This window comes from Budorcas taxicolor, chromosome 14 (genome assembly GCF_023091745.1).
Source record: "Budorcas taxicolor isolate Tak-1 chromosome 14, Takin1.1, whole genome shotgun sequence".
Classification (NCBI taxonomy): Eukaryota; Metazoa; Chordata; class Mammalia; order Artiodactyla; family Bovidae; genus Budorcas; species Budorcas taxicolor.
Window position 1 is genome coordinate 29,582,298 of NC_068923.1, and position 12,394 is coordinate 29,594,691.

General features: G+C 42.0%; 1 protein-coding gene across 1 annotated transcript in view; it reads left to right on the top strand.

Annotated features, from left to right (window-relative positions):
* Positions 1 to 4,821: 4,821 nt before the first annotated feature.
* Positions 4,822 to 12,394, top strand: part of ANXA13 (annexin A13) — a 57,501-nt gene continuing 49,928 nt past the window's right edge. Inside the window, exons 1-2 of the mRNA XM_052651886.1 lie at positions 4,822 to 4,872; positions 6,187 to 6,309. Coding sequence (XP_052507846.1) covers positions 4,822 to 4,872; positions 6,187 to 6,309 — 174 coding nt within the window. The remainder of the gene's footprint in view (positions 4,873 to 6,186; positions 6,310 to 12,394) is intronic.

Sequence of the window (12,394 nt, forward strand, 5' to 3'; positions counted from 1 at the left end):
AATAAAGCAGAAATAGATGTTTTCCTGGAACTCTCTTGCTTTTTCCATGATCCAGCGGATGTTGGCAATTTGATCTCTGGTTCCTCTGCCTTTTCTAAAACCAGCTTGAACATCTGGAAGTTCATGGTTCACGTATTGCTGAAGCCTGGCTTGGAGAATTTTGAGCATTACTTTACTAGCATGTGAGATGAGTGCAATTGTGTGGTAATTTGAGCATTCTTTGGCATTGCGTTTCTTTGGGATTGGAATGAAAACTGACCTTTTCCAGTCCTGTGGCCACTGCTGAGTTTTCCAAATTTGCTGGCATATTGAGTGCAGCACTTTTACAGCATCATCTTTTAGGATTTGAAATAGCTCAACTGGAATTCCATCACCTCCACTAGCTTTGTTTGTAGCGATGCTTCCTAAGGCCTACGTGACTTCACATTCCAAGATGTCTGGCTCTAGGTGAGTAATCACACCATTGTGATTATCTGGGTCATGAAGATCTTCTTTGTACAGTTCTCCTGTGTATTCTTTCTACCTCTTCTTAATATCTTTTGCTTCTGTTAGGTCCATACCATTTCTGTCCTTTATCGAGCCCATCTTTGCATGAAATTTTCCCTTGGTATCTCTAATTTTCTTGAAGAGATCTCTAGTCTTTCCCATTCTATTGTTTTCCTTTATTTCTTCGCTATTTCCTTGCTATTCTTTGGAACTCTGTATTCACATGGGTATATCTTTCCTTTTATCCTTTGCTTTTTGCTTTTCTTTTCACAGCTATTTGAAAGGCCTCCCCAGACAGCCATTTTGCTTTTTTGCATTTCTTTTTCTGGTAAAGTTAGGAGATTATAATTTAGGCTGGCATCACCACTTTGAGAACCACCAAATATGTGACGTAAATAAACAGGCCCAGTCTAGCCAAGAAAGATGCAGTGCCTATAATAATTTAGAATCACTAAGTATTTATGATACAAAACAAAAATCCCCAAACCTCTCCAATCATGCCACTTGTGCCCTCTTTCCCCTATCAAGGCTGATCATTCTTCTTTCCCAGGCTGTTCTTTTTCTGCCCTCTGGACCTCCAGCCCTGACATTCTTCCAGAAATGACCTGGGGTTATAGGAATTCCCTTCCCTTTCCCCCTGCTGGTGCTGCTGCTGCTAAGTCACTTCAGTTGTCCGACTCTGTGCAACCCCATAGACGGCAGCCCACCAGGCTCCCCTGTCCCTGGGATTCTCCAGGCAAGAACACTGGAGTGGGTTGCCATTTCCTTCTCCAGTGCATGGAAGTGAAAAGTGAAAGTGAAGATGCTCCGTCGTGTCTTCACGATGAAGAGTCACGTGTCGTGACTCTTCACGACACCATGGACTGCAGCCCACCAGGCTCCTCCATCCATGGGATTTTCCAGGCAAAAGTACTGGAGTGGGGTGCCATTGCCTTCTCTACCCACTGCTGCTATCGCCTGGGATTATCCCAGCCACCTCTCCACATCCTCATCCAGCTGGGGAAGGAGAAAAGGATGAGATGATACTAGAAATAGTTCTGATTCAGCCCATACCAAACTTGACTGTGGATGCAGTTAAATCATCCAGAGGTGGCTACAGTGGTGGTGATCTTGAAAAATGAGGTGTGTCGGTTTCTTCTTTGGCCTCCAAGCTTACTATCTTTCACCTGCCTGCAGCCATAAACCATATCTCTTCTTGATGAATTTCCTGTGCTCTGTGACTGGGCACCCTTGATCAGAACTTATCTCCACACTGAGCAGCGCGTGTCAAACTGCCCTCTTCCTCCTGAACTTTGAGCCTCAACAGCCTGGGGTGGGAGAGGAAGGGAGGGAGGGAGACTGTCATTGATCAAGGGTTCTAGGAGGGGTTAGTGACACAGAGGTAGATTCCAAAGCCAGCACAGAGGTGGGGCAGGAGGACTTGACCCCAAGAAATACGCGGATGGAAAAGGACGCAGTGAATGATAGAACACGCATTAGACACTGAAGACAAAATCATCATGGACAGTCAAAATGTTAGTTGTTAACTTAAGTCTTCTTGCCTTCCGCCCCATTCCACTGTGGTACGCAGAGGAGAGTCAGTGTTTGGCTTACCACTGCATCTCCAGCACCCAGCATCCCACCTGACACCCGATAGACTCCAGTCTCCTTGGCCATCTTTCATTTCCATTTGCAAAGCTCTTCCCTGTTTCTTGGAGAAGGAAATGGCAACCCACTCCAGTACTCTTGCCTGGAAAATTCCTTGGATGGAGGAGCCTGGTAGGCTACAGTCCATGGGGTCACAGAGTCAGACACAACTGAAGGACTTCACTTTCCTGTTTCTAGAGCCATAGCATAAACTAAAACATCAGATCTGGAAGACTTTCTCACTTTCTCAATGATGCCCTGCTTCTCATCCATTGGTTCACAGCCTAGCTAGCTCTTTAAAGAGTTCTATTTCTATTTAGAGTAAATTATAGACACACTTGCACATATGCATGGATATGTGTGCACACACACATTTGCTTCCATCATAGCATTCTGTTTGGTTCCACCACAGTCCATACTACAGTTTGTAATAATTCTTCGTACATTTCCTCAGCTTGGCTGTACATTCCAGAAAGAGAAAATATTCATATCCATTTTGTTCATTGTTGTAGTCCCAGTGACCAGCCCACCCAAGAGTCTCAATAGATAAAGGTTAAAGAACAAAAGAACGAGAATATAAGCAGAGGTAATAAACCTATACGAATTTTCATCCTAAGTTACATGGGCAGGTGGCATAAAATAAAGACAGCATCTTAGACCAGAGGAGGAAAGATGGATTAATTAATAACCATCTATGATCGATTAAATAACCAAAACTAAAGCAGAATCCATTCCTTCTTTATTCTACATCAAAATCAATTCCAAATGAGTCAAAGATATAAATCTTAAAAAAATTAAGCCATTCAAAAAAAAACACTTGAAGATGAAGATATACAAGAAATCTTAATAATCTTAATGCAGAGACTTTTTTCTAAGCAAGTCAAAGAAGAAAGGATGGATATATTTAAATATGTAAAAATTAACACTTCCTTCACACACATATACACATATATACACGTTCCAAACGTAAACAGAGACAAAAGATAAATTGGGGAATTATAATTGTCATACTTGACAAAAACATGGATTTTATTATATATGTTCTTACAAGTAAATAATAAAAACTCTAGTAACTCAAAATAAAAATAAAGGACATAAACAAGCAGAACACTGTAAAACTCATACAAATGGCTTTTAAGGACCAGGATATATTATTTTAAGAATACCAAGGAAAGGAATGTAAATTAATCATGAGATAGCCATTTTTTATCTTTGAAATTGGCAGAAATGAAGTTTGATCATCTTTAGTGCTGGTCAATATATGGAGAAAGAAGCACTGGCATAGAACTGTAGAAGGGTATACACATTGTCTTGAAAGTCAGGTGTTTGAAAGTCACTCAGCATTTTTATGTCTGTGTGTAGGACAACTTGGCAGCATCTCTCAGAATTTTAAAGCACGTGGATGTGAGAGTTGGACTATAAAGAAAGCTGAGCACCGAAGAATTGCTGCTTTTGAACTGTGGTGTCAGAGAAGACTCTTGAGAGTCCCTTGGACTGTGAGAAGATTAAACAAGTCCATCCTAAAGGAGACCAGTCCTGAATATTCACTGGAAAGACTGATGCTGAAGCTGAAGCTCCAATACCTGATGCGACAAACTGACTCATTGGAAAAGACCCTGACGCTGGGAGAGATTGAAGGCAGGAGGAGAAGGCGACAACAGAGGATGAGATGGTTGGATGGCATCACCATCTCGATGGACATGAGTTTGAGCAAGCTCAGGAAGTTGGTGATGGACAGGGAAGCCTAGCAGGCTGCAGTCCATGGGGTCGCAAATAGTCAGACACCACAAAGCAACAGAACTCTTTAAGCCACCAATTGCATTCTAAGATTTTATTCTCCAGATAAACATGCACACATATGCAAATATGCATAAATGAAGACAGTCATGCAAAAGACCAAAATAATCTAAACCACCCGGAACAGTGGACTGATTAAATAAGCTTTGGTTCATACCCACAGTAAACTAATATGTGGCCACCAAAGAAGAAATGTGCCAGTGTCTTGTGTCTGTTTACTAAGTGAAGCCCACAGGGCATGGGACAAAGGCAATGCACAAACCCATTTTTTGAGAAAAAGAAGCCAGTGATAGATAGACAGATAAACATGGCTGTGTATGCATACCATCTCTGTAAGGACTCAAAGCTCAGAGGGGAGGGGCTGAGTGGTCAGTAGGCTTACTTTTCATGGTGCCTTTTCATATTATTGGGGGAAAATGTACCATCTGCACACATTATTTTTGAATTTAGAAGTTAGCTAGATTATAAAAAATGATGGTAGCATAACTCAGTGCAGCCTTCAAAAAGACCCTCTGTAATAATAATGGCGATGTTAGTAAAATAAAAAGATTTTTCAGTCTTGTTTGGTAATGCTTTTATCACTCCAAGTACAAAGTTTTAAATGAACACCTAAAATGAAAAAGAGTAATGCTTTCAATAGTTCAAGAGTAAGACAGGTTTAGCCCTTTTGCTGTGAATAAGATCAACTTTAAAAGCCTATATTTAATTTATTAAAATTTTTTTTTTACTTTTAAAAAGATGGCCAACCAAGGCAGCATGGGCAGGTTAAGATCACTTGTTGCTGGAGTCAGTCCTTACCCATCCCCAGCAATGTATTCAAATGCAATGGCAATGGTTACTTATTAAACTCAAGAGATATTATGCCCTGGGAAAACCATTATAAACTTGGCCTTTAGGAGAACTGATCTCTTCATGAAATACAGAACAACTGTCTCTGAAGAAACGAAAATGGGCAATCGTCATGTAAGTATTTATTGCTCTCGGGACTCAAACCAAGTTCTAATTTTGGTTAACATGTGGAGAAATTTAAATTATGAAATCATGATTGATGCTTTCATACTTTATCATTGTGATCACTCCTAATTGTTGGTTTTCACAACAGCAAACTATGCTTTGAAAATGCATTTGAAATGTATTTTTTTTCCATTAGAAATATTTTAGGAGGGATGAAAGAGAAGTATTTGGAACAAGGTGGAAAACAATGCCTTGCAGAGAGCAAGTGGTTACAAATTTAAGGAATGTGTGATTAAAGCTGTTAGTTTGTAGCAAAGCTACACAAAGCTTCATAGATGTCACCCTAAATGTTTTGGGACTACAGGTTCATGTTGTAAATATCAGACATGATACTATCCTAGTAGACAAAGCTACTAGGATTCTCACAAGCCTATATAGCTTGGATTGAAAGGTGAAAATATCCCAGTACCAAACAACCAGGTATTTGTAAATATTCACAAAATAGATTTAATATTTTACTTTTCTTCTGAATGTCTAGGCTCACATGAATAGCATGTCCGTAAATTATAAATGGCTAAAACTTGATGAAAATACTACCATTTGGGACTAACTAGGCACAAGGCAGTTCAGAGTTAAATCTTGATTTTTTTTTTTTTTAACAGTGAAAAAGGTATACCCAAAGCTATGGTAATAAGAATTTTAATAAGGTTTTGCTGCACCTTCTGTAACTTCCCTCAGGAAGAAGGATTTATTGTGTGTACACTAGGAATGAAGAGAATAAAAATCCAAAATTTTCCGTAAAGTAGAACTTTATTTATAAGATATTTCTCCTTTGCCCTACATCAGACTTGCACTCAGATGGCTGCAAACCTACAAGCATTGTCTTCAGAGAGGCATTATTTTTAAAGTCATCTGTAAATACCATTATCATACTAGCCAAGGTTATGAGGCTTCCATTTAGTTGGTCTTTCAGAGAAACTGAAACCTACTTTTAAAAATACTCCTGATCCTGGGAACTCTCTGGTGGGCAAGTCACTAGGACTCTAAGCTTCCAACGCAGGTGGCCTGGGTTTGATCCCTGGTCGGGGAACTAAGATCACCATAAACTGTGTGATGTGGCCAAAAGAAAAAAAAATTTTTTTACTATTTTTTAAAAGAAATAAAATAAGATACTCTGATCCGTGCAGAGGACCTCAGGAAAAATTATTAGCTCCTGCCTTAGCTACTTCAGAGGATATTTTCACCCCTTGAAAGTCAACCCCATGGGGCCGTGGCTTGTGTGAGTGGTCTGGCATTTTATGTATTTCTTTTTTGAATCTTCAGAGCCAATCTTACTCCCTGCCAGAAGGCAGTCGACACTTGCCCAAAGGGCAGGCCTTACCCTCGGCAGACCTGCAGCCTCTCAGCCACCCATCAGGGAGTGGAGAGCCAGAGTCCCACCAGCCTGTAAGCATTTATTTTCCCTCCAAATCATAAGTATGACCGGGCTTTCTCATGGGCCCCATATTACTCACCAATGACTTGTCATGCTGAACCCTCCAATCTGAAAAGATCCCCATGAGGCATTCCTTCCAAGCAGGGGCATTTTTCCCTGGAAAATGTTTGTTACCATATTTGCAGCTGTGGTGAAAATTTAATCTAGGAACTGAGCTTCCCTTCCCAACAGTGTCCTTTAACAGTGCCCGGGACCCGGGAATGTGATCCTACACTATGCTCCTATGACACCATAGAAAATATTAGTGGAATTTAACATGTATAAAGAATGATATGTTCTAAGATTGTGTTTCTAGATAAGTAAATGCAACATCTCTTACAAGGACAAATGACTGCGTTAGAAAATGACTTGAATACGTACAAACTTAAAACTAAGATGCTTATAGTTTTAAAGCAGCTATACTTCCTGGTGGTGGCTTAGTGGTAAAGAATCCACCTTCCAATGCAGGAGACACAGGAGACTCAGGTTCAATCCCTGGGTCAGGACGATCACCTGGAGAATAAGGTGGCAACCCACTCCAGTATTCTTACCTGGAAATTTTCACGGACAGGGAGCCTGGTAGGCCACAGTCCATGGGGTTGCAAAGAGTCAACACGACTGAGCGACTGAGCATACACACACACACACACACACACACACACACACACACTCAACCAAAACACATTTGGAAACTAAATGTTAGCAAAATACAAGTCCATGATGTACAAAAGTATGTTGTTGATTTAGTGTAATAGATAATATTGTGCTGAGGTTAAATGCTGGGCTCAATGCAAAAATGGCACTGATAGCTATTATGTGGTTTTTCTGAGTTACAGCATCCCTGAAATATGATGTGGTGTGTGACTTCTTAGTTCTCCCATCACGTTTCTCTATCCTAACTACTGAGAAACTTTTGTTTATAAGACTCCCTGTAAAACAACTGGGCATTCTCTTGGCCAAAATGCAGGCTTTTTACATTAAACCTCCTTCTGTTCTTTGTTCTTTTATCATGAGCTTGTAACAATTAAAGTATGTTATTTGGCATGCTTTATAAATAGAAACACAAACACAGGCATTGAGATCATGTGCTAGCGCCTACTCAACCTGATGATCCAGCATGCTTCATACTAATTCTTCAGTTCAGTTCAGCTCAGTTGCTCAGTCGTGTCCAACTCTTTGCAACCCCATGGACTGCAGCACCCCAGGTCTCCCTGTCCAACACCAACTCCCAGAGCCTACTCAAACTCATGTCCATCGAGTTGGAGATGCCATCCAACCATCTCATCCTCTGTTGTCCCGTTCTTCTCCCACCTTCAATCTTTCCCACTGAGCATCATGGTCTTTTCCAATGAGTCAGTTCTTCGCTTCAAGTGGCCAAAGTATTGGAGCTTCAGTTTCAACATCAGTCCTTCCAATGAATACCCAGGACTGATCTCCTTTAGGATGAACTGGTTGGATCTCCTTGCAGCCCAAGGGACTCTCAAGAGTCTTCTCCAAAACCACAGTTCAAAAACCTACTAGGAAAGCTGAATCTCTCAAAATATGTCCATAAAGCAGAGTCCACAGATAACTGTTTGACAAATATTGGTCTAAAGCCATTTGAAGGTTGGAAATCATATTTTCCAAGGTACTCTGATATGGAATCCTAGTCAATTCTGAAAACTGAAACTTACTTTTTTCCTTTGTGTTTTTCTCCAATGCTTTCGCCATCATCACTGATTTTTCTGAATTCTAGACATAGTGTTTCTACCTAACCTGTTTGGAGCAGTAAGAACTGACACTAGTATATTATTATCATTTGCTGAAACACAGTGTTCAGAGTCTGCTTAGCCTAGAGGCCATGTCTCTGCTCAATGAGCTTTGTGCAGAGACAGAAAAATAGATCCTCATGAAAAAAGCTTAGGTTCAGCCAGATGACTCTTCCTCTGTGTGAGTTATTTTCAAGAGAGTAACCATTTGGAGGAAAATAGAATATTGTGACAAAGAGTGAGATGACTTAGTCACAAGAGTGTGGCTGCAGAGGGCAGAGTCATAGACAGGGAGCAAGATCTAGGGATGCCATGGATAAATGTGGAAGTCATCACAAACTCAAGAGGACTACTGATTTCTGGAAAATTTTTTCGAGACTAACGAACAGGTGCTAAAAAAGTACTACTGAATTTCTACTCAGAGTATGGACCCTGGGCTAGTAGCAATGTCCACATGGCCTGGGTGCTTTTAGAAATATAGAATCTGAGACTTTCCTGGTAGTCCAGTGGTTAAGAATCCAGTTGCAATGTGGGGGACATGAGCTCTATCCCTTAGCAAGGAACTGCTGCTGCTGCTGCTGCTAAGTCGCTTCAGTCGTGTCCGACTCAGTGCGACCCCATAGACGGCAGCCCACCAGGCTCCCCCGTCCCTGGGATTCTCCAGGCAAGAACACTGGAGTGGGTTGCCATTTCCTTCTCTAATGCATTAAAGTGAAAAGTGAAAGTAAAGTCGCCCAGTCATGCCCGATTCTTAGCGACCCCATGGACTGCAGCCTACCAGGCTCCTTCGTCCATGGGATTTTCCAGGCAAGAGTACTGGAGTGGGGTGCCATTGCCTTCTCCGATTGAGGAACTAAGATCTCATAGGTCAAGGAACAACTAAGCCCACACACTGCAAACGGAGAGCCCGCCTGCAGCAACTACTGAAGCCCTTGCACTCTGGGGCCCAAGTGCCACAGCTAAGACCTGACTCAGACAAAGGAAAAAACCCAGACTCTCAGGCCCACCCAGACCTACTTCATCCGAACCTACGCTTCTACGAGGTCCCCAAGTGTTTCCCACGCACGTTGACGTCAAGAAGCACCAGACTGGGGAACAACTTCAACTTGCCTGGATGTTGGAGTTACCTGGGGGTTCTAGAAACCAGCAAGGCCTGAGTCCCACCCCCAGAGAATCTGAATTAATTGGTCTGACAGTTGGCCTGGGTGTTGGGATTTCTAAACGCTCCCCCAGGCAATGCTAATGAGCACAGAGTTTGAGAAACGGTGACCCGCACACCACGATCCTGGCAAGACCAGCTCAGCACACTGCTGATGAACAAAATGCCATTGTGAGTGCCTGGAGATGAAAACCAACTCGTAAATGTCAGAACATCTGCTCAGTGGTCCCCAGGGTGTTTGTCAAGATGCCACGTTTATGACTCGCTTGTGCTGATATTTAGCCAACACAAATATTGTCTGAAATGGGACTACGTGGTGGACCGTGAACACCCAAGAGATACATGACAGGTGGGGCCTAGGGCAGGATTCCTGAGAAAAGCAGCAAGGCTCTAGAGACAGCTGAAGTGTGATGGGTGATTTGAGGCAAAAGTACATATGGCTTTAACTAAGAGTGCTTTACACTGTGATCTCCAAACTCAAAGAATCACAGTGACCCCCCAAATACAAACCAGCCTAGACTATACAGGAATATCCCTATCAGGAAAACTTTTATCCTGGAAAGTTAGTCCTTTAGATCATCACCATCCAGAAGAGGAAACAAAAATGGCCTCTGCCATCAGAACATGACATGCACTAAAGCAAGCTTTATTTAATGACAACTCTCCCACGTGAAGTCTAGCTATGTTTTACGCAAAATTACACAATCTTGGCTTTGGAGGTTTCTTGGCTATAACAGATTAAAAGCAGTCATTTAAAAGAGGTGCAGGATAAAGACTGGCAAGGACAAGTACACTTACAGAAGAAGAGCATGCAACTGAAAACTTGACCCAGGACAAACTTGACCCAGGAACTCGGCAGGTGTAGGAGCCTGGGGCGCTTTGAGTAGAGGATGGATTTGAGCACATCCCAACACAGCCAAGCATCTCTGCTCTACAGCACAGCAACATGACCCCAACGCCCAGCAATAATGGGCATCATTGGAGGTTTAAAAGGGCCTTTTGAAATGATGATGGCAATGAAAACAGACATTTTTTAAGTTGTTGTGAGACAGTGAATAGCTTTGAGCACAGTGGTCCACGAAATTTGAGCCCTTTACAGAGCACTTCATATATACAGGTGTCAGTCCTCACAGCAATTCTAATAGTAAGGTACTATTATTATTAGTCCTCTTTTAAATGGTGGAAAGTGAAGCAAAAAGAGGTTAGGTTATTTGTCTGAGGTTGTACTAATATATCTAATAAGAGATAGTAGAGGTGATGGAATTCCAGTGGAACTATTTCAAATCCTGAAAGATGATGCTGTGAAAGTGCTGCACTCAATATGCCAGCAAATTTGGAAAACTCAGCAGTGGCCACAGGACTGGAAAAGGTCAGTTTTCATTCCAATTTCAAAGAAAGGCAATGCCAAAGAATGCTCAAACTACCACACAATTGCACTCATCTCACATGCTAGAAAAGTAATGCTCAAAATTCTACAAGCTAGGCTTCAGCAATACGTGAACCGTGAACTTCCAGATGTTCAAGCTAGTTTTAGAAAAGGCAGAGGAACCAGAGATCAAATTGCCAACATCCGCTGGATCATGGAAAAAGCAAGAGAGTTCCAGAAAAACATTTATTTCTGCTTTATTGACTATGCCAAAGCCTTTGATTGTGTGGATCACAATAAACTGTGGGAAATTCTGAAAGAGATGGGAATGCCAGACCACCTGACCCGCCTCTTGAGAAATCTGTATGCAGGTCAGGAAGAAACAGTTAGAACTGGACATGGAACAACAGACTGCTTCCAAATAGAAAAAGGAGTACGTCAAGGCTGTATATTGTCACCCTGCTTATTTAACTTATATGCAGAGCACATCATGAGAAAAACTGGGCTGGAAGAAGCACAAGCTGGAATCAAGATTGCCGGGACAAATATCAATAACCTCATATATGCAGATGACACCACCCTTATGGCAGAAAGTGAAGAGAAACTAAAAAGCCTCCTGATGAAAGTGAAAGAGGAAAGTGAAAAATTTGGCTTAAAGCTCAACATTCAGAAAACTAAGATCATGGCATCTGGTTCCATCACTTCACGGCAAATAGATGGGGAAACAGTGGAAACAGTGTCAGACTTTATTTTGGGGGCTTCAAAATCACTGCAGATGGTGATTGCAGCCATGAAATTAAAAGATGCTTACTCCTTGGAAGGAAAGTTATGACCAACCTAGATAGCATATTGAAAAGCAGAGACGTTACTTTGCCAACAAAAGTCCATCTAGTCAAGGCTATGGTTTTTCCAGTAGTCACGTATGGATGTGAGAGTTGGACTGTGAAGAAAGCTGAGCCCCGAAGAATTGATGCTTTTGAATTGTGGTATTGGAGAAGACTCTTGAGAGTCCCTTGGACTGCAGGGAGATCCAACCAGTCCATTCTGAAGGAGATCAGCCCTGGGATTTCTTTGGAAGGAATGATGCTAAAGCTGAAACTCCAGTACTTTAGCCACCTCATGCGAAGAGTTGACTCATTGGAAAAGACTCTGATGCTGGGAGGGATTGGGGGCAGGAGGAGAAGGGGACGACAGAGGATGAGATGAGTGGATGGCATCACCGACTCGATGGACATGAGTTTGAGTGAACTTGGGAGTTGGTGACGGACAGGGAGGCCTGGCGTGCTGCGATTCAAGGGGTTGCAAAGAGCTGGACACGACTGAGCGACTGAACAGAACTGAACTAAACTGAATAAGAGGTAAACATGAATTAAGGTTTGGGTAGAAATTCTTCACACTATGTCTTGGGCTCCTATTACACTAACTAGAAGCTAACCAACTGGGATGTATACAACTATGGAACTGGATTATCACTTCATGATGTCTTCACTCCATTTGAGCTTTCTCCTTCTCTCCTCATCCCCACAATGGAATAGATGCTTTTCTGCAGTGCTTCCATAATATTCTGTGTATAGTGCCATCACTTCTCTCCCAGGTGATTCTGGAACTTTCTATACATCACTGGACAGAACTGGACAGACAGCCCCAACTGCCCTGGGGGCGGACTGTGTCTTGTTTGTCTTAGCTTCCCCAGTACCGACACAATACCTGGCGCACAGCAAATGTGAATGAATTCATCAATTCACTGCGTTTTCTCTCTTTTTTTCACTACATTTGTTTATTCA